The following is a 22864-nucleotide window of genomic DNA, read 5'->3' as shown; positions in this document are numbered from 1 at the left end:
CGCCAGAAATAACTCATGGTTCGTTTTGCGTGATCTAGGTGCAGATGTCGACAAATTTATAAAGGTCTCCGCGCTCCAGGAAAAATAAGTAATAATCAATAATAAATCGAAACCCACGGACAAAAGTCCGGGAAAAACCGTCAACCCTCTGCTGAAGACTTTTTAAATCATTACACCTTTCACTATTCGGTACCAACTACCCTAAAATGATAATGGTCACCATATTTTTTTATATGCCTATTCTCATCCTATATAATTTAATTCATTTATCTTATTTTTTTGTTATTGCAACGCGCACTCGGCCGTTTAGTTGGTAAGGGTCTTTCAGCGGTTGAAAGTCCTTTTCAAGAGAAAAGAAAATCCGTTTGTTTTCTTACACCATTTATTCTCTTTTGCGATATGTCACCTTTTGTTCCAGCCCGTACACATGATTCTACTTATTTCATTTTTGTTGTCCCTTTCCGATCAAGGAAAGGGAGGAAAATTGGAGGAAAATTACTTCTGTGCTGAACTATAAATCATCTACGTTTATCTTCTCTCGCCGTTGAAACCTGTGCAAAGGTAGTTTGTTGCCCCTTTGGGTTATTTTCTCCAATTCGGAAATGATTTTACCCGGCACCAACTTTAATTTGACTCCCTATCAGGGAGACTTTATATAACTGGGATAAAAGCGATGTTCACATTTCCCATGTAGTGCACCTTTTCGTGTGGCCAATTGAAGTCATTTAAGCTAAGAGGCATTTTCCACTATTGTATATAGAGTTTTCAAGTTCCGGAATCAAAATCTTTATAGTGAACTTGAATCATTTTTAAGGCTGACATCGTTCAAGAAAGATTTTTAAGGAAAAGTTTCAACAGTATTGCGTAAATGCTTTGACGCATTTACGCATAAGAACTTCAGTTATTATGCCAGAATTTTGCTTGTTCCTCTGATTACAGCATTATACCCAAAATTATGCCAGCATAATTATCTACGCAGTGACCGCCAAACGATTTCAGTTAAGGTCTTTCAGATCTCCCCTTTTATACTGTTCGTCACAAACAGTTCTGCATTTCGAGGACTCTTTGAATCTGAAGAATGGAAGGCCAGTCTCCAAATATTTCCAAATATACTTAATTAGAAGTCATTCTCAGTATTACAAGTTTTCGTTCGCTCACATACTCTAAAAAAGTGAAATGGCTTATTTCATTAAAAATGGTTGGGACACACACCATCTTTTCACTCTTTAGAATGTTTTCTTCACCTAGTATATTACAGAATCACCCAGACTTGTTGTATATCATCTCCTCCGCGAATAAAGCGACACGTGACGCTGGGATCCTAAAAGAAACGTTGTGCTATGTGATTTTTTTTTTCATTTAACCCAGCCCTAAGCTAGTCTCCAAAACCGAAACATTCATTCCAAACAAATTCCAAGAATCAGCGAGTATCCTTTTTGCAGGATTGCTGATTTGAGCAAACGAGAGGCTCTTACTAACGTTTCGTTAAGGAAGGATGTCAATCAGCCACTGTTTGATAACCAGGCGTCAGTCTATTATAAAGGACAGCAGAGTTGCCGTTCAATGCATTCTCCATTCTATAACCTCAAACTGAGTCGCTTCCAACCGATTGTGTTGCTAGTGGCGATTGTGTTTTTAGTGGCGATCACTAAAAGCGTGAGAGACGCTTGCACAAATGTAATTAGATGACATGCTCTGATCTTTGAAACCTTACCTAATATTTCAGTGGATGTTACTGTTAGATTATATTCGCACTACACCCGAGTTATTTCTGAGATAGCGATCAAGATGGGAAAGGAATTCACTAGACTTAAATAACTAGAGATCATTCAAACACAACTGAATCAGTTCACCTTTTTTTTCACTTTTACATCTGTCAAGTAAAGTAACTTTTGAAATTCATAAGGTCGTCGATTTGAGTTTCCATTTAACTTAAAACTAAAGTAACTATTTGGTATTCGTTCCAATCTAAATACTGTCAATAAAATCAAGAAAGCCGTGACGGTCGTGGCTTCTTGCTGCATTGCAAGTGTTTCCAACAAGTTTTTAATCGAGTTCAACTGATGTTCCGCATCAGCTTTGCGCTCTTTGTCATATACTGTCTGAGATTCCAAGATCGCGGTCGACATATGCATATACCGAACAGACGGTGTGGTTATCATTTCTAGTGATAGTCATATCCAGTGTATGGTTACAGTCAGTGATCGCGTCTGGCAGTTCTACGTTCAATCAATAAAACTTGGCTCCACAAACTGCGAAATTCAGTAAAAGTCAACTTTTTGATATGCTTTTTACACAAAAAAAGAGAAATACGATACTTCTTTTTATCGATTAGTTAACTTTAATTTCCTTTCTCATCAGAGACAAAAAACATTGGTCGAGTAGGTTTGAAGAAAGGTTTTTTTGTTGAATATGAACTGGGAATCGTATACATCTAGCCAAGATAAAACTCTTTGGTAGAAGTATTATTTAGACCGATAATTCAAGATTTTTGGAAATTTAGACTTTTATCATTTTTGTGTCACCGTCATGGATACGAACCTACCGGCTCCGGATAACGGCCACCCCATACCCCCCCCCTCCCCCTCATTCATCAACGACAACTGTTTCAAATAGCATCACAAATAAGTAAGTCTACACTGTATTAGAGATCATTCAAAAGTCACTCCCTGCTCCGTGAAATATTTTATTGCCGCCACTTTGGCAAGAATGGTTAAGATGTGCGCTCTTTGTCATATCGCTGTAGAGATATTTTGGGAAGATGTATCAGCGATGTATCGAGAGAAAATTACTCTTACGCTGTAAAACGTAAGAGTGAACCCCTGGTAATTCAATTCAACAAATCTAACTGTGTTTGTTGAATTGAATTACTAGCCATTGTCCTTTGGCAGACAAAAAAAGAGAGGGGTCACAAGTATCTCCCTTAACTTTTTCATGTCTACTCAACACCTATCTTTTGAAACTGTTCAGAGATTCCATAGATGTCACTTTGGAAAAATTGTGGAAACTGTTGGGAGCCACACGCATGTACAAAGTCAAGAGAAGCTCTCTTGACAGGATACATATTTCTGTAGTTTTGTCAAATTTTGATGAAAATTAGCCAGAATATTCGTCGAGACATTTTCTTTTGTCCAACTTCAATATAGATTCTCTCGGGAACCAATTGAAATATCGGAAAAGGTTCATATCCTTTTTAGCCTTTCGTCAGCTGAGGTGACATTATGGGAGGTGACCTGTCTTAGACCTCTCCGCGCAACCGTCGAAAATGAGGTTCCGAACAAAATTTTATTTTTAGAAAGTCAAAATTTTATGACATTGTAAATGAACAGTCAACAAATGGGCAAATTTAGTAAAAATCAATTATATGACAAGACCTCTTGACAGACCTCTTGTTGAAAGATCATGAATTAATGAAATCAATATATTGAAAAAAGTTTTCTTTCTTAGTATACAGATCGGAGCGAGTTTGACAATGATTACCGGAAAGATGGTCGAATGAGCTTGTGATGCTGCACATTTGGAGTCAATATTATACGGTACTTAGTGATTAAGTTCTCACATATATTGCTTTTCTAAGGTAACTTAAGAAATGTTGATATGATGAAAGAGGTTTAAAATAATTCCTTTCAAGTCATAAAATAGCCAAACAACTTTTATAGAAGTGTGATAATTCTAGGAGAAAGACCAAGGACGGATGGGGATGACAGAAACCGATAGACATAACAGTAGATTGTACATTGAGCTGACGCGCAAGATTAAATGATATTAATTAACAATTATGTGTAGTAAAACAGAACCTTTTGTGACCAAGTAAATTAGACGAATTAAACCGATCCAGGTAATGATTAATGCGCCCGAAACCTATTTAATTTCCACACAACATAGAAGGAAAGTGATACACAAATTAAATTAAAAATAAGATTAACCAACTGCAGTACTCTTAATGTAACTGCATGCTGAGGGAGTGAAAACATTTTACAAGGTTTTTTTACCCATATTTTCTCACGCACTGTTTTTCCTTTTTTAATCCACATCGTTAATTTTCTATAAACCGTAACCTTGAGTGAACAATTTTGACAAGATTATGATGTCGAAACTGAGCTCTGGTAAGGACTGCTCTTGGGAGCTAAAAACCACTGATATCCTGAGATAAGATGGGAAAAGTCTTGGTTCACTTTAACTTACCTGGTTGCTTGGTCTTTTCCTTCCCTATCCTTCCCTACCCACCCCCCCCCCCCGATACAAGGTCGAGTTTGATTTTGAGACCAAACTCTAGTCCTCGTTTGGCGGATGATGGTTTTTATTAAAAGGAATGGGGAGGGGGGGGGGCGGGGGGAGGATAGATGATGAATAAGATGGTCTGTTACTGCTCACTGTGGATTTCTTTCCTCCACCGATTGTATATTTTTCATTTCGAGGTGGTGGACTTCTGCATGAGACAGTTATGAGCCCTCGAATCACTTGTGTGGATGTTACAGTAGTGAATAAAGATTTATGTTGATTGGTACTTACAGGTTGATGAGATACCGAACAGTGCTGAATACTCCTGGGGGTAAGTCCTTTAATTGATTATGGGATAAGTCCCTGTCAAAAAGAAACATCACATCAGAAAGTTAGAAATGCGCAGTAAGATAAAGCTTTGAACTTGCCCAACCTCCCACCTCTATTAAGCGCCCTCATTCCAATAAGCAGCCCTTTTTTCAGCCGAAATCTCAAATTAGCACAGCATGTGGACAAGTCAGCTTTCGGTTTTAATAGGAAAAATCTTAGCCAAAAACAAGATAACTTCTGTAATTAACGCTTTCCAAACTCTTAAAAGAAAACTGCAGTAGGATTGAGACAATTTGAACTAACTGCTTGCCTGGAACTTAGTTCATATCATCACAAATACCACATCATGCCGTGGCTCCGGTTGTTCAAAGGGCGGATAACGCTATCCAACGGATAAATCTTAATCCAGCCAATAAGTGTTACCAAAACGTACTGCGCTATCCACCGGATAGAGATTTATCCAGTGTATAGCGTTATCCGTCTATCGGACAACCGGGGCCTGGACAGGCTATATGGGTTACGAGCGACTTTTTTTCAAGACCGCATAAGAGGTGGCACATCGACCGTAAAATGACTGTCCTCGTATTTCAGTCAGAGATCCCTTAGAGTGAACTTAGAAACTCGATAAGGTTTTTTTCTCCAGACTTGTTTCTTTATCATAGTAAATGCACGAAAACTGAAACGGGCGTTGGTAGCCGTAAAATGGCGGAAATCATTGCCCCGGATACTGAGGCAAATAAACTTTGCTCATGAAAAGCACAAAAGAAATCAAGCTCGTATCAATTTGACAAATTATAGGAGGGATTGAGGTATGACTTAAGTCTAAAACGGGACCGTTTCATTTAATTTTGACAGCACGGAACGCTTTTAAAAATCACCAGTATTTCAAAATCCAAATATCGCATTTTGTAGCACATTTTCAATTATCACTTTCACCATGCGGCATAACTCGGAATCGGTTCAGATTAAACTAATGATAAGTGGAAATAGTGTTGTTCTGGAGAATATAAAAATTAATTTGGGGCTTTTCATTTCCGTACGGAAAAACCAGGCTGAACTTTGTGAAAATCGCAACATCGTCATATAAGTCACGACATAATCTGATTAGACACCCCGTGGTTAAATCCGGAATTCCGAGCACATTTTAGAAGTTAGCACCGTGGTCGATCAGGAAATCAATACAATAAGCTAGCCCTGCAAAGCTAACCACGGCAGATTGTTTTTTATCTCTGCTTTCGTTTCAAATTCTCATCCATTTCCCATGGCGGAATTGTTTACAATAACACATTCCTTAAGCTAGCGGAGGGCGTCTGTTTATCTTTGCGTATTCGAACACCTACAAGTCTTAAGAAAGTTGTGGGGTTAACTTGAGTGTCATTGTGGACTTGAAAGAGGACTGGATCAGAATGTACAGGGGCAGCTGTGATCATTCATTGCTGAATAAGCTAATACGAGTATCCACAATTGAAAAATCTCTTTCATACACATCACAAGGATCAAGATTTTGACTTCGAACGAAACACGCCATTTGATTGGAGGAATCGTTAATTTAGAAAACAATGAGCACTGAATTAGGATGAATGAAATGTCTCACGTCAAATTTACATAAGTTCGCACGTTGCCGTGAGTAATTCGGTAAAAGTTCGCCCATTTTGCGTGGCTTTGAAATAAACAACAAGGAATAAAATTTCGCACCTTGAGCATGGGTTTGAAATAAGCAAACAAGAATAAGTAAACGTTCGCACATTGCGCATGGGTTTTCAATAAGAAAATAAATAATAATTAGTAAAAGTTCGCACAATGCGCGTGGCGAGTTTGAAATAAACAAACCTCCATTGACACTAACAAGTAGTCGCTAATAAGCTAAAGTTTCGAAGTTTCGTTCCTGGTTTCTTTCCTTCCCATTTAACTTCTCGAATAAACAACATGACGAAGAAACATTCGTAAAATATGTAAACAGAAGGTACACAGTTCACTTTTGTAAAATATACTTTGTAATTCGACACGCACGGTGGAGAAACGTTCGTAAGAAGCAAATAACAAGAACACTGTTTAGTTCAAAATACATGATTGGGAAACGTTCGTAAGAAACAAATAACAAGAACATTGTTTAGTTCAAAATACATGATAGGGAAACGTTCGTAAAGTAAATAGCAAGAGCATAGTTTATTTCAAGGATGGTGGTTTGGGGGCTAATAGTCCAGAGACAGGGGGCTAATCGTCCGAAGACTGGGGACTAATTGTCCAGGGGGCGAGCTGTCCGGATACCTTGTGGAATTTCTGGACTTGCTACTAGTGTAATGTTTATAGACGACAAATTGCTTGAGCGTGATAGCCACACATCGTCAATACTTTCTAGTTCCATTTGCTCTTCATCTGCATTACTCAAAGAAGTATTTGCCATCCGGCCTCTGACGAACTAACCTGCGTCGTTTCGGCTTTGGATCAGAAATAGTCTTCCATGGGAAGATCAAAGGCTCGGTGCGATTTTGGAGGCGAGATCTTGTGCCGCCGGGAGGCTTGTACATGTCTTCACGTCTAAAATGTTCTTCGCAAATTACTGTAAAACTATTAACATAAAAACCATCTCTTCCATGCTTTCTTTTTATCAAGTTACACCATAGATCTCGTTGTGGATTCCTTTGCGGGAACTTGAACAGTCCGGTTGAAGCGCCATCTTTCTGAGAGTATTGTGCATTTGAGCACCCAAAACAAGCACAATCTCGGCCGAAACCCGAACTTTTTCTCTTTCTTGATTGCGCCATAGCTTTCTAACACTTATCCCAGCGCAAAGCGAAGTTTTTCAAGCTGTTTTTTAACTCAAAAGATCAATATTATACACGATACACGAATTTTCTCGCTCTTCTTCTCTTTCTACGTAAACATTACGCTCTGTTAGCCTCGTTTCCAATCCGCCCGCAAGCATTTTTCAGCGGTCCTCCAAATAAACACTAAGAACTCGAAAAGGGAGTGTTGTAATGTTTTCTTCGCCTAGCATATGAGAGAATCGCCCACACTGGGTGTATATTATCCTCTCAGCGAATAGCCGGCGACGAGTGTCTCTAGGATGCTATCTTATTTGTTAAGACTATGGAATACTATCTAATTTTTTAAATTGTGGGATACAGTACTATCTTATTTTTTAAATTAACTCAGCCCTTAGCTAGTCTCTAAAGCCAAAATAGTCGTGATTGACAAATTCCAAGAATCAGCAAGACTCTTTATTTGCAGGATTGCTGATTTAAGCAAACAAGAGACTCCATCTAATATTTCGGTTAGGAAGGGTGTCAATCAGCTACAATTTAAAAACCAGGCATCATTGTATCAAGAAGGACAATGGAGTTGTGGCGTTTTAGATCTCCACTGATGAAATCGCTTCCGTCCAAATGTCTTGCTGAATAAATGACTATCGCTAAAAATGTAATTTAATGGCATACCCTGATCGTTCAAACCCGGTCTAACATTGTAGTGGATGTCACTCTCAGGTTATATTCGTACGGCACCCGAACTGAATCATCTCTGAGATAGCGATTAAGATGGGAAGGGAATTAACTGGACTGAAATAACTAGAGATTATTCAGATACCACTGATCTGAATTGACGTTTTCTTTTCCTGTAGCGGTTCAACTGAGTGTTTCCATCATGTTTGTCGAGTTCAAGTGATGTTTTCCAGTGGCGGATCGAATGGTTTTATAATCGATTTGAATTTGACTTCTAATCAAGGACACTCTTTATTCAACTGCGCATGCGGCACACGCAATGTTCGCATTTCCCAAATTAAACTCTCAATGAAGAAAGGTTTTTGACGCCAAACATCAAAAACGCAGCTTTCCGGTAACTTTCAAATGATCAGTTTGAAGGTTTTTCCAGATCTTACCATTTTTACTGACTGCTATTTATTTTTAAGCAGTCCTATATCTCGGGGAATCTTTGGATCTAAAGACTGAAAAGCCAGCCTCCAGGTTTCTTATTATACTCACTTTTTAAAATGCCATTCTTATCATTACAATATTCGCCTAAAGGCCGCATAATCAGAAAATGTTAAATGGCTTATTTCACTGAGACCTGTGGTTAAGAAACATTCTGTCCTTTCCCTCTTTAGAATGTTTCCTTCGTCTAGCTTATGGAAGAATCGCCCACACTAAGTGTATATCATCTCCTAAGTAAGTCAATTGACACAATTCTTTGACAAAGTAAATGAATTAAAGAAACCTTACTCTCCTTTACTTTTTAAATTTTCTAAGCCGTCACTAGTCCTCAAACCCGAAACAGTCAAGACAGACTAAATCTGAGAGTCAACTAGGTTTTTTCGCCGGATTGTTCATTTAGGGTAGCCTCCGGAAAAAGCGTGCCAGGCGTGCTTCTATAAAAGAAACCATGAGAAACTACCTATCACGGTAAAGCTACCGCTTATAGCGTATAGATTGCGAAAATAATAAAAGTTTTGATTGGTCTTGTTTCGGTAGGCACGTGCAAGCCATTAAAGACAAAACTGATGATGTTTGTTTAACTGAGTTACCAGCCTTTGCGTTACCGCGGACAACCAAACAAACTGGACTGTATCAGTCAGCAGATGAAAGGCTAGAAAAGGATGTGAGGCTTTTCCGATATTCCTATTGGTTCGCGAGAGAATCTTTATTGAAGGTTGACAAAAGAAAATAATCAGTCGGTTCCGTTAAAGCCTCATACATTTTTGTGCGTGAGCTAGTATCCAATGAATGGTCTGACCAAGTTTCATCAAAATTCAACAAAACTACATACCCTTGCAATTCGTTTAAGTAAAGTCAACTTGCGTGAAAACAGACATCAAAGTCTCGGCCTTCAAAGAGATTGAGTTAGGTTTTTGTCGAGGGTCAAGGGTCGTAGGTAAAATGTCAAGGGTTCAAAAAAAGTTAGTGGTATCTATTATTCATTCACTTACTTAATTATTTTTATTATTTTACTTGTATCTTGCGGTCAGAAATGTCCGCAAGTTAACTAGGGCGTTTCCTCTCTTTATTACTTTCTCGCATTCTTGCGCGTGTTTCAGTGCGTTATAAAGTTCGTGGGGGAAGGACTTTTGACTGCGTTCTCCTTCCTAAGTAATCTCTGTTTCGATTTGTTGGATGTCTTTTGAAACATGCAATGCCAGACATGGAAAACAAACTAGAGCATCAAGGGCTTGAAGTGACATTCAATCCACCTGAGGACGGGGATTGCCTCTATTCCTCGGCTGCACAGGCTCTAGGCATTGAAACTCAGAGCCTGAAGAACGTGATTTTCGAGTACCTAAAGAACGAAAGTGCAAAAGCGAGACACTGATATCAAATGTTTTCGTTATAGCTCGATTGTCGCTCTTATTTTGAAGCCTTATTTACTCTGTAAAATACTTCTGCCGTCGCAATTTATCGCCAAAAGCATTTCTTGTCCGCTGAAACGGCCGCCAGAAATAACTCATGGTTCGTTTTACGTGATCTAGGTGCAGATGTCGACAAATTTATAAAGGTCTCCGCGCTCCAGGAAAAATAAGTAATAATCAATAATAAATCGAGACCCACGGACAAAAGTCCGGGAAAAACCGTCAACCCTCTGCTAAAGACTTTTTAAATCATTACACCTTTCACTATTCGGTACCAACTACCCTAAAATGATAATGGTCACCATATTTTTTTATATGCCTATTCTCATCCTATATAATTTAATTCATTTATCTTATTTTTTTGTTATTGTAGTGCGCACTCGGCCGTTTAGTTGGTAAGGGTCTTTCAGCGGTCGAAAGTCCTTTTCAAGAGAAAAGAAAATCCGTTTGTTTTCTTACACCATTTATTCTCTTTTGCGATATGTCACCTTTTGTTCCAGCCCGTACACATGATTCTACTTATTTCATTTTTGATGTCCCTTTCCGATCAAGGGGTCGATAATAAGAGTCATGAGAGTAGTGTCCTTTAAGTATTTCTTTCAGTATTTAGAATGACTTGGGCGTCATGTTGTGAGAAGATTTTGTTATTTTCACATTTCTCCACCAAGTCTAGGTTTTTCAAACGTTTGAACGATATTCCCGACAGATTTTCACCCTGCCGAACAACCAGCCAAAGCATTTTAGAAAAACTCCCACTATCTATTTAGATTTGAAATGCTTGGTTCGTTTTTACCTAAATCCCCTTGCGAAATCAAAAAACGTAATTGTTTGTTCTGATGGTCCGTGTTCCCTGCAGACATTCCAGAGTTCATTACTTTAAAGAATCTTGACATAATTCCAGATTCTTTAATGTAACTTTTTGAGGCAAGGATGGTAATATTCCAAGAGAGAATATTTCATTTAAAGCTGGATTGATTTTTCCGAAGTTAGGGGGAAACAGTCACATTTGAATAAAGCTATATCGCGGAAGCGAGAAAGGCTGGAGATTGTTTAAAAGAAGAAGCTAAAAGGGCGGGCAACGCCACTAGAGAACTAACCGTAACGTCGCACCACGTTGGTCGCTATAGAAATAAGAGCCCAAGATCATGTTGGGAACGAAGTGATTCCATCACTAACAGAGCCGGCTTTTTAAAGAAAACCTACCAGTTGTGTAGTGCATGCCCCTTTATTGGATAGAAGTATATCGGAAGACTGGGGCAAACACTGCATGAAATGCCGACTATACACCGGGAACGATATACTGATGTATAATGATTAATTTTTGTTGAATAAGGATTGTATGCTGGTCAGTATATTTCTCTTTCTTATCCATGTGTGTATTGAAAATTATACTTTCCTTACACATAGTGTAAGGTGAATTTACAAGTAATTTAACATACTTAGAAAAAAGCTCTTAACTGGACATATTTAGAAATGATATGTACACCGCAAAATGAGAAGAGCCAAACGATCCCAAAAGCCAAATTCGCCCCAATTTATCGAGGGCCAATTTGGCCAATTAAGGTTCGTTTTCGACTATTTTAGCCAAAACGGGTGAGATAAGTACCATTTCGACTCTTCCAGAATCTGAATTGGCCCCTATGAATTCTACGTTGAGGGAACTTTTTTTCAATTTGGCCCTTCAAGGAGCCAAGTAGGATTTACCAATTTGGCCCCAGGAAGGCGCAATAATTGTACACACAGTGAACAGCGTTATTTCTTTTTGATAAAGGCTGATAGTCTCGAAAGAAACTGTTTGGGGCTGCGTCGGTGGGAGTAACGAAATAGTTTGGATATATCAACAAAGTTGAAATGGTAAATTGGCCACCGTAACGATTACAAAAGCTGACGTTTCGAGCGTTAGCCCTTCGTCGGAGCGAAAGACGAAGGGCTAACGCTCGAAACGTCAGCTTTTGTAATCGTTACGGTGGCCAATTTACCATTATTACTTTTTGCTCAGTTTTATGCCGTGAAATTTTAAACGATTAAAATTTTGTTATAAAAGCGATTTCCTTCCAAAACTCGTCCTTCTTTAGCTAGCTAGTGCGTCTCAGCAGCTTCTTCTTCGTATCTCATTAGACGTACGAACCTAGCTATAGCTAGACTTTATGCGTCGGACTCAATAATGAACTACAGTAGCGAGGAGTGTGTTTGTTGCCTCCAGTCGCATGGATTTTCTCAAGAGACTTTAGAGAGGATAGGTAAGCTAAACAAGTTTGCTTAACAACACCCTTTTATTGCAACTTTATCTCCACAAACTTGACTCCTCCAAAAATCTTTGTTCGTATCTTATCTTGCAGAAAAGGACGGTTTCGATGGTGCAGATCTCCTTGGCACTGCTTAAGTTCTAGAATAACTAAGGTACTACTTTCCCTTAATAAAAGAGCGACTAAAATTCAAAAAATTGATCTTGATGAACGCTGAACCTAGACGGATGGGGCGATTTCTTCGTCGGTAATATAATTGATTTTTCCGCCTAAGAATTTGACACATGAGTGGGTCCCACTGAGTCTCAACGGTTTCACAAGGAAGGTCATGTGTTCTCATTTTGTCGCCAAGAGACAGAGACGGTTACAATTCGAATACTGCATTTGCACAAGATGAACTTGATTTCTTTTAAGACTCTCTGATTTTAGGACTACTCACTCTGAATTCTTAAACTTTTCCTTGAATAAATTAGATGATATTTTTATGTCCATGTCTTAGTTTGTCTCCACTTAAACTGAATTCTTTGCTCTTTCTATTTTAGTGTGCAGAATCAAGTTCTACGAGCATTTCGTTTTACTCGTCGATTGACGATTCACAAAACAGCAGCGATGATGAAAATTTAAAACTAACATCGACACCTAATAAAAAGGGAAAATCGCCCAAGGATTTTGGAAGTGTTTTTTCTGCCAGAAAGCCTCAAAATCGCTCGTTTGGGGCTTTCAAAGTTCGGCGGTTAATTCGACTCGCTCTCCCTTGTAAAGAAATGCGACAAGGCAGGCCGCTTAGGCCTCCAGATCCCACACCACCTCGTATTCGAGACAAAAGTTTTTTGCCTTCTAGGTCTTATTTTCCCAACGAAACTCAACAGGCTACAGAAGGCTTATCCAGCTGTTACGGAGACTCAGTTTTAAATCATTCAATTCAACGGTTTACGAGAGAATGGAACGCAAATTTGTAGATTTGGAGCTCTTCTAGGGATCCGGTTATGAGGGGTACTCAAAGAAATTTCAAACATGCCTTTCGGTATCGAGTTTCGTACCCAGCCACCCTACCCGAGGTACAAAAATTGGAAAAATGTGAAAAATTGTGTCCCCCGTCGGAACCCCAAAGGCGGTACTTTGTACTTCCGGCTGATGTCAAAAGCCAAAATCGACCAATAAGAATAAAGCGCTGAAAAAACGTGTCTGCGATTTGCCATAATTCGATTTCAGTGAAAAGTTAGAGAACATTTTTTAAATAGGATTAAAAAAATTTGGAGTGATCGTACAAAGATCGCTCTTTAAAAAAAAGTGTTTAGAAATAAAAAACTCGGAGACAATTTTCGTTGTTTATATGTAAAACTAGCTACTGTCAAAATTAAGAGCAATCGAACAAATTCCCTTTGACTTGTAGCTCTTAAAGGTGATTCGGGCGCTCGCATGTACAAGTCGTAAAAAATTCGACAGTTCATTTTTTTCAAAGTTTTTGGTATAGTCTGATAGCCAAACCTATAAGCTTTAATTTGATATAGGGGTTTAGATATCTACAGTTTAAACCGGACGCGCTAAATCGCTTGCACGCGAGACACCAACTGAAGGTGCACGCTAACCTTAAAAGGTCTTCTCTTTTCGTTCTCTCCATACAATTAATATAGAGGGCAAAGCAGATGAGCTAAAGTCGAGCTAAACGGTCCTAAACCAGCCATGAAAACTCAAACATTGCAAAGGAACAATTACTCAAGCGAGGTAAATTTGTTTTTATTCAAAGCTAGTTCAGATTTTTATGTTCAGAGTGCCGGACCTTACATTCCCATACAAATCCCTATATTTCAACCAGTACACAACCTAAACATATTTGCATATTTCTTTTTACGCGAGCTTGTACCTTCTAAGGCCTACCAGTCTAAAGATCCCTTGTGTCTTAGAACTGGTCATGGTAAGCTGCTGAAGTAGGGCTCCAAAAGACTTTTAAACCGCTAGACGGTTAAAATTGAGTTGCCTTTGGGACGGTTGGCAGTGAAAATTAATCATTTTTGACCGTTGACGATGAACTGTTAGGCCGTTTGCTGACGGTTGAACCCCGCTGCGACCAATCTTGCGACTGTGCAGTTCAAAGTGTGCTACCCAAGTGGTTTTATTGTCAGATTTTAAATAGAACTTTAATATCACGAGTGTGGTGGCTGGCAAAATCGACTCGGAGCCCCATTTTTTTCAACACTAACGCCGATAACAGATTTCCGCAACTGAGCAATTTAATTCGTATTACGCAGTGGCGCACTGCACTTCTCAGAGGGAGGCGGTTACAGAGGGAATCCCTCATTTATCGCTATAAAAAGTTAAGAGGAATAAGATTTAGGCTTTTAACATCATATTCGGTTATGAAATAAAAGAATTAAAATATTTTTATTCAAAGTTAAGTTGGACATCTTATATGGGTGGGAAAAACAACGCTGGTTGACTGTGATAAAATCTCCAACTTGCACTTCTTAACCCTAAATTTTTCACACTTTAGCAAAGTTGAAGTAGGAGAACTCTTGGTCGAGTGTAAGCCTTTTTGCTTCAGTACAATGTACACCAAGAACTCTGTAACAACTTTTCGCTTTTTTAGCTTTTATCCTCCCTTCAGTTTTATCAAATTGCTTCTTAAAATGGCCATAAGTTTTTGCTTTTTGTTTTTAAGTCAATAGTCCTTTTTACAGTTGTGGGCTTGGTGGCCAAGCCTTTGAACAGGAGTGAGGCTAAGGGTGACCCTGTTGTGATAGAGACCTGTACCTAGTTAGCATGATAACAAAGAAATTTGCTTTTGAAAAGCAGCAACATCTCTATCATAACAAGGTCACCCTTAGTCTAACTCGTGTTGAAAGGCTTGGCCATCAAGCCCACAACTGTACAAAGGACTATTGAGACACAGTTCTTATCAAAATAGTGACAGTTAAAAAGATGTGGCATCGTACTCGTTTAACAGAAAATTACGATTTACGTCATTAGCGAACCCTCTGCCAAATAATAGTCTCCATTTTTTTTAATTTTGCGCGCCAAATTTAGGTGAAAAATCATGCGCAAAAAAGATCTAAAATGTACATGTAATACAAGAGAATCACCTCGAGGATTCAATCAAGGATTAGTCTTTGTTTCACGAGCCTTAAACGAGTTTAGCATTTTATTTGTTTGATAAAACATAAGAACCTTTAAAATCTCCGTCATCTGATGTGTCTTGCATCACTAAGAATATTCGCTAAAGTAATCTGCAGCCATCAGGCAATTTTTTGCATCATGCTCACCATCCTTCAAGTGCGCTTGAATTAAATTAGATTCCTCCGCTGACTTATTTCTAGAAACATCTTCTTTCCTGTCCCCTTTTTCCTTTATATAAACGTCTCTTTTATTTTGTTTTCGTGTTCTGGTAAGAGGTGATCTGAATTTGTCGGTCTAAATTGTTAGTGGTTCTCAATTTCGCCACTGTGATTGGTTTCCTCACCGTTCAACGAAAGATAGTTTCAATTACAACAAAAGGCAGTAAACCGAGTTTTAGAGATGTCTACGGGAAAGATAAGGTGACAAGCCTGTTGTGGTACGTTACTTTGTAATTATTCATTTGTATAAATGATCTGAGTTGGCAATTGTTTTGTTTAAGTTTTGTGCCTGTTTGAAATAATTTATGGAGAATGGAATCTAAATTTCAAGTCATTCTATTCATATATGATCACTGTATGTAAGCTTATATATTATGTTCTTTTCAAGAAAAACAAAGGAACAGTACTACTTACAGAAAGAAAAAAACAAATTCAAGGTCTTTAAAAGCTCCCTCTGCTATCTCCTCCAATTGATTGCCGAAGAGATTCCTATAACCATCAAATAATAAAAAAACAGCGTTGGCCTCGAGCTGTTAGGTAATACCGGACGGAATTTTGTTTTTATTCATCATTCCACTTTCAACGCCACTTTGCCATATTAACAAAGTGAAGCTCGAAAATATGCCATGGTAATTCCTTGCAGACCAGGGGATATTACGGACAGAAAACGGAGCAACAAAATGGCGGAGCTGAACGATCCAAAATTTGATTTTCTTTTTTCAATTTTATAGGCTTCCCCTTTTTAATCCTTTAACTCCCTTCGGTGATCAGGACAGAATTTCTCCTTAGAATATCAATACAGTAACAAGCAGGCAAGTGCTGAGAATAAAAAAAATATTAATTAGGGCTGATGGAATAACAAATCCTCCAAACTGACATCGTAAGAATTATAGAGAAGACAGTCAGGAGAATAACTAATGAGATGTTGGGAGTGAAAGCGTTACCAAAGCGACTTTTTAACTGCATTAGCATTATTAATTGGTCATGAATAACACTTTACTGATGTTACTTGTGTTGTTTTCGTCTTTTGTGCACGCTGTACGCGATCAATGCGACGCTCGTATTAGGTCTTGAGAAGGGTCACGAAAACTAGGAGCAATTGAGATAATTGAAAATGAAGTAATCATTAAAGAAAATAAATCCCTTGTTTAATAACAATAATAATCCTTTATTTGCCATAATCACTAAAAATTTACAAAAATCATGTTAAAAGGCTTCAAATGTCTGATAAAAATCTGAGAAAATCTAGTGGATACACGCTTCGGTTAGTAACGATGATGACAACAACAATAATAATCATAATAATTCGGTTCTCTAGGATCAGACTCGTATCAGACCCAAACTAACTTTGATAACAAAAACGACCGACATATAAAAATCGCGAAAGCAACTACTAGTTCGTTTTGAAAGAATTTCAGAAAACGTGCATCGAAATTATCTTTATTGAAGTAAATTACATTAAAAAAAGTATATGAGAAGGGAAATGACACTTACTCTAAAAAAGTGTAAAAACAAATTTTAAAAATGTCTAGCCTATATTTGCCATAGCATTGTCAATTAGAATTGTTTAATAGCTTAACATACTATAATCCGATCAATAAGGAATACACTTTAGTGTTACTCTTCACATTGGCATTCAGCACGTTTAAACTTAATTTCACTTCACAGTCCTGACGTTGATGCAGTTGTCATTTAATTCTCAACTGCAAATGTCTTTAAAGCGTTTTTTCACATTCTCTACTTCCTGTGAAAAATATTACATTGCTCGCGCATCTCTTCTATGCAACAGTTTTTTGCCCTAAAGTCAATACTGCTATTGCTTTTCACTTTCATATGACACATTTGGCCCCGCTCACGCAATCCCAGAGAAAAAAGTGAAAGTTGACGTGTGTAGGGCCCGATGGGTTGACCTGGGGCCCGTTTCTCGAGGGTCACGGTAACTTAACGGGCCCGTAAAGCTGTACTGGTTTCATTCAAGATGGGGGTTTCAGTCGTTTTGAGAGTTATACAATAAAAGTAGCAGCTAAGAAAACGAAACGGACTGGTCAGGGAGTCAGAGCCTGTTTCCCTATTCTTTAACTTTTGATTTTAAAATATGGCTTCGAACCCGTTACCTACCGGGTCTTTCGAGAAATGGGCCTCAGAGCCGGTCAGACCCTAGTGCACTTCTGCGGTTTTATTGCAAAAACAAACAAACAAACAAACAAACAAACAAAAATAAAAAAAACGCTGTTCTCTGTTGTTGCAAAAAATGAGTGACAGCAGTGAAAAAAATGAGAAAATAAGTCAAGTTTTCGATGAATTGTGACTTTCTTGTTCTGACTCCGATAAAGGAAAGGATTTTATTACAGAATCCTAATTTTTTTTTTTTTTGAGCGAGTTTTCCCGCGCGCGTTAGTCTATCGCATCCTATTTAAGTTAAAATAAACATCGAAATTTTCCAAACTTAGTCGGTCATATGATAAATTGCTTATTGACCGAATTAGGTCGGGCTGGACGGGAAAATACTTGGCCCTCGTTCACGACGCACCGACCTCTCTGCGCTCGGTCCGTACGTCATGACCCCGAGCCGAATATTCTCCTGTCAGGCCCTTCCACTGAGTCAATAAGCAAATATTATTTTCTTTGCTTAGTTTTGAAAACCAACATTGATTAGTATTTTGTTTCTCGTGTGAGGCTACGCTAGGATATTATACATTCTCACTGTAACGCTAAAAGACCTGGCGCTTCTCTGTTTGATAACTAAGTAATTAAAAGTGTCAGCATCCTAAATATGAGGATTATTTTGGTATTATCAGATTATGAAAGAACTTCCTCCAAACTATAGTCTCGAACCACTTTTGAGAGTCAGCTGAATAAACGAGCTCGTTATGGAGTGTCCAGAGTTTGTAATGGTATAAGTATAAACGATGGTTGAGTGGATCGCCTCAGGACCCTGACGACCATAAATGACTGACAGTGCCTTCCACACTGTTCATTCAGTCATGAACGGAGCCGAATGAAAAATTCAGTAAGATATTGAGGATGTAACTTTCTACACCACTAACTAAAGTTGGTTTATATACCACATCAGAGAATAGTGCTTTTCGTGCGCGAAAATTGGCTAGCGGTTTGGAAGTGAATAGCAAGTACTATTCACCTCCACTTTTGTGAATAATTGTTAATCATCAAGCTTATGATCATTCTTTTTTCCTCGCAAACCTTTTCGGGTTCCGCATGGTTTGACAAGTAAGTTACAAGTGACGGAGCCGAGAGAAGAATGCTGATGACAAAAATGAGTAGGTTCCTTTAATAGCAATTCGACCCCTCTTTTGCCAGCTTCGCGGCCTACTCTGCAAATAATCAGAGTAATCTGCAAATAATCAGGTTCATCATCCTCACCAAGTCCTTTCTCATGTCCGCCTTTATAGGGGAAATATTTGAATTAAACACTCTCCTAGTGTAAAGTGGGGTAACTAACCTGTAGAGATCTTACAAAAAGAAGGAGGAGTGGAATTTTGGGTTTTCGAAGTAATTGGCTCTCATGTAGGAAATTTGAATAATGACCAATGTCAAAAAGTGTGATCATTTTGTACACTTCTGTGAGTGACGAGGAGTTAATCTTGTAAACAACAATAGATTACATCTGTGTCACAAATGTATCATCATCATCATTATCATCATCACTGTGACGGCTCGCTCTATCAAAAACAAAGTTAATTTTTTGAAACACGCACCTCAGGCCGTTTTGTAATTCAGCGAAGTTGTTTTCCTGTGCATATCTTGTCCAGCGATTGAAATGTGAATAAAAGCAACTTGAATTTAAACCGCAAAGGCTTTGAATTTGCACCGAGTTTTCAATGTTAGGGAGTGATCTTTCACGAGCGGATTTTATCTTTGTAAACAGACTTTATGTGAGAGTGAGTCCTTGTGCGAGCTTTTACCTGCTAATCGACGCAGTGCGCCACGTGAACTTACCGTAGTAAGCCAATTTTCAAGAGTTCGACTTAGTGTCAACATTACCGTCGATATTTTCCAACCTCGTGCGCCACAATTCTCCTTCAGAAAACTTGAAAACATAGAAAGCATAACTACTTCATTAAAGGCAAATTATTTCATCGGAGAAACAACCAAGCATGATTTGTCCTCTTATCATAAGCAAGTTGTTCACGAAACTCCTGAGAAATTAAATAATACGATTAATCCAACTGTTTGGAGAAGTTGTTAGTTACCAAGCAAATCAAAAAGTTGAACCCTTAAAGTTGTGTCGGTACTAAATGCAGTTACACACTGTTTCCTTATTCGGAACTGGTCAGCTCAGACGACCACTACACACCATATGATATTTATCCTAGCTTCAATAATTTTTTGATCTAAAGAAGTACATTTATAATTCGAAATCAGAAAAATGCAGATCAAGTCTTAATCGCGTAGAAAAATTCGGAAAACGTGATTGGAAACTTACTCCTGGGGTGGGCCGTTAAAATGGGACTCTCTTTACAGGTTAGCAGATTCGGGTGAGCAGAGTTTTGAATAGACAATACAAACGATTTCTCTCTCTTTTCGATTCTTCTGAAAAACTAGTTTAAAACATAATAGGCTGACACTTAAAACAATGAGCGGAATTATTGTAAATCGCGAGTCTTGTAATGAAATAAATTTGTCACCAAAAGGCAACGCCGATTTTCTAAACGAAACTCGCACCACCGTATGGGGACACCATCATATAAAGCCAACTTTTTTATTATAATTATGTAAGTTACGATCCACTTATTGAGTTCATCATAAAGAAAAGTAGTTTAATGACTGTTTATGATTAGTAATACTAGACTTGATCTATGTATTTCAGATAGCATATTCTACTTTAGACGGTGAGATTAATAAGATACTGTTCCCCCACAGGTAGCGATAAACTTCGCTTCCCAAACGCTTTCCTTTACCTGTTTCCTCTACGGTTGTAATGAGCCAGGTTTCAAGCAAGATTCTACCCCTAAACTTTGTTGATATTCTGAAATGCTCCAAAAAAAAGCATACAAGGCTATCTTTGATTCGACTTATTGTGCACTGTCAAGAATGTACGAAGCATGCTCGCTGCATCTAAAAAGCTCTGTTATTTAGTGATAGCCCCCTGACATACTTCTGTACGTTCCAAAGTGTTTTATAACATATCTAGCAGAGCCGCGCAATCAAATTCAATATGCCTAAGCGTGCTTAAAATCTCGATAGTGCACGCTAATAGCGTGAGCAAATCGCTTCGCCGGAATTTTTTCTTTTCGCGTGAGCGGCCATTGTTAGCACGGGGAAAAATAATTTATCTCGCGACAATAATGGTTACAAACAGAGACTCGGCCCACCAGTCCCAAAACGAAGACAATTTTCCAACCTTTTCCATTGGGCTAGAGCTCTTAAATGAGGCAGAAAACGAGAAAAAACAATGGAAAAGGAGACGGCATCAGCGCCGTCACGATTCGCTTCACTTGTCAGAGGGTGAAATGCAACTGGTCTGGACTGGACTAGTAAAACGCGGAGTAGTAAGACGCGGAGTAGTAAAACACGGAGTAGTAAAACGCGGAGTAGTACAACGCGGAGTAGTAAAACGAGGAGTAGTAAAACGCGGAGTAGTAAAACGCGAACTAGGAAAACGCGGACTAGTAAAACGCGGACTAGTAAACCGCTGACTAGTAAGACGCGGACTAGAAAAACGCGGACTAGTAAAACGCAGACTTGTAAAACGCGGACCTAATTTTTTTCTTGTTTTTCCGTGTTTGTAAATCGAATAAAACTTAACGGTAACGGACTTAACAACATCAACAACAAAAAAAAAACAATGTCATACGAAGGCGATCACAAGACTTAATGGCAAGCCAATTTTAAAATTTTTTCCCATTTGATGTTATGCCAATTCCTTTGGACGGTTTAGTGCGTAACAATCCTTGTTTGACCTTTAAGCTACAAATGGGTTTGACATGCGCCAGATACAAACGATTTTATAAGTTTAGGCTAAGAAAGAATTTTATTCAGCACCAGTTCAAAATCCTAATTTTTTTTCATGGAATCATTCAGCAGCGAGTTGAATAATTTTTTTCATGTTTTTTCATGTTTGTAAATCGAATAAAACTAAACGGTAACGGACATAACAAAAAAAAAAAATTCATACAAAGGCACAAGACTTAATGGTGAGTAAATAGTTGCATCCAGAAATGAACGTGATTGTATGGTGGGTCATAGCAATAAAAACTGCATAACTTTGGGGACGCGAGCTGACACTTTTCGTATTCTAACTTAACTAAGTTAGGACAATTTTACTTAAATAACAGTCCGAGATGCAACACAAATCTCTGAACAGTTCAACGAAATCAATAACAATTTACGGTGTACCTCGAAATAAGAGTCCATAAGAGGTATCATAACTGCTAACAATAATGGACAATACAAATCTACAAATGAGATTTATATTGTAATTTAGCGTAATTGTAATCTGTAGTGACAACCCCAGATGCTACAGCTCAACGGCGTCAATAACAATAAATATATGTTACTCACCAGCATAGGTCGGTCCGTATTGGGAAAAACTGTGCCTGAGGTCTTAAGTACCGCCCGAGGCCTACGGCCTCGGGCGGTATCCAAGACCTCAAGATCCCTAAGACCGAGGGCACAGTTTTTCCCAATACGGACCGACCTATGCTGGTGAATAACATTTTTATCTTTTTCTAACACATAAAAGACTATTGCCATAAGAACCAGAATAACTTAGGGCTACAATTACGAGTTTAATTACGGGAAAATCCTCCTTGAACTTAACAATTTGCTAGCGAGTGAGTTATAAAGAAAACAAACGTTATTCAAATTAAAAAGAAAACTTTCGCCGAAACATTTTTATTTCTAATGGTAATTAAAAGGCCTCCGAGCAAATTTTGAAACATTTTATGATAAGTAACTGTCACGACCTGACACCTGTCAATTGAAGAGGAAAGAAGCATACGATTTTCAGGAAACAGCAGTACTGGTGTGACAAACACACACGAGTTAAATGATCATGCGACGATCTTCTCGTGAAAAGAAAAACAGTTTGAGATCTTACGGAAAGTATTTATTATCTCCAACGACGATTAATCTTCGAAGATTTACCTCTGTTCCGTTTTAAAATGTCACGGAAAGTCAAATTGTAAGTGAATGCAAATATGTGTTTTTAAGTTGTCAGTCTGCTTGCTTGTATTCTGTAATGGCGTGTGTAAATCGGTTTTTCTTCCACCGAAAAGCTGAAGTCAGCGAGACTCTTCCTACCTAGACACAAGGAAATTTAATGCGATTTTTATTCACTGAGCTCCTGCGTTTCTGCTGTGAAATTTACGACGAAAGTGTATTTTAGGATTTTGAGCTGGTGCTGAATAGAATTCTTTCGTAGCCTAAACTTATAA

The 22864-nt window shown here is 38.3% G+C and overlaps 1 protein-coding gene across 1 annotated transcript in view; it reads right to left on the bottom strand.

The window, feature by feature from the left end:
• Window positions 1-4044: 4044 nt before the first annotated feature.
• The window catches only part of LOC148742674 (uncharacterized), a 61492-nt gene continuing 42672 nt past the window's right edge, over window positions 4045-22864 (bottom strand). Inside the window, exons 10-12 of the mRNA XM_088748068.1 lie at window positions 15882-15956; window positions 4513-4584; window positions 4045-4144 (exon numbers count right to left, since the gene is read on the bottom strand). Coding sequence (XP_088604194.1) covers window positions 4045-4144; window positions 4513-4584; window positions 15882-15956 — 247 coding nt within the window. The remainder of the gene's footprint in view (window positions 4145-4512; window positions 4585-15881; window positions 15957-22864) is intronic.

Source organism: Stylophora pistillata, chromosome 1, assembly GCF_964205215.1.
Source record: "Stylophora pistillata chromosome 1, jaStyPist1.2, whole genome shotgun sequence".
Taxonomy (NCBI): domain Eukaryota; kingdom Metazoa; phylum Cnidaria; class Anthozoa; order Scleractinia; family Pocilloporidae; genus Stylophora; species Stylophora pistillata.
The sequence above is the reverse complement of the archived record's forward strand: the minus strand, read 5'-3'. Positions and strand labels throughout refer to the sequence as shown.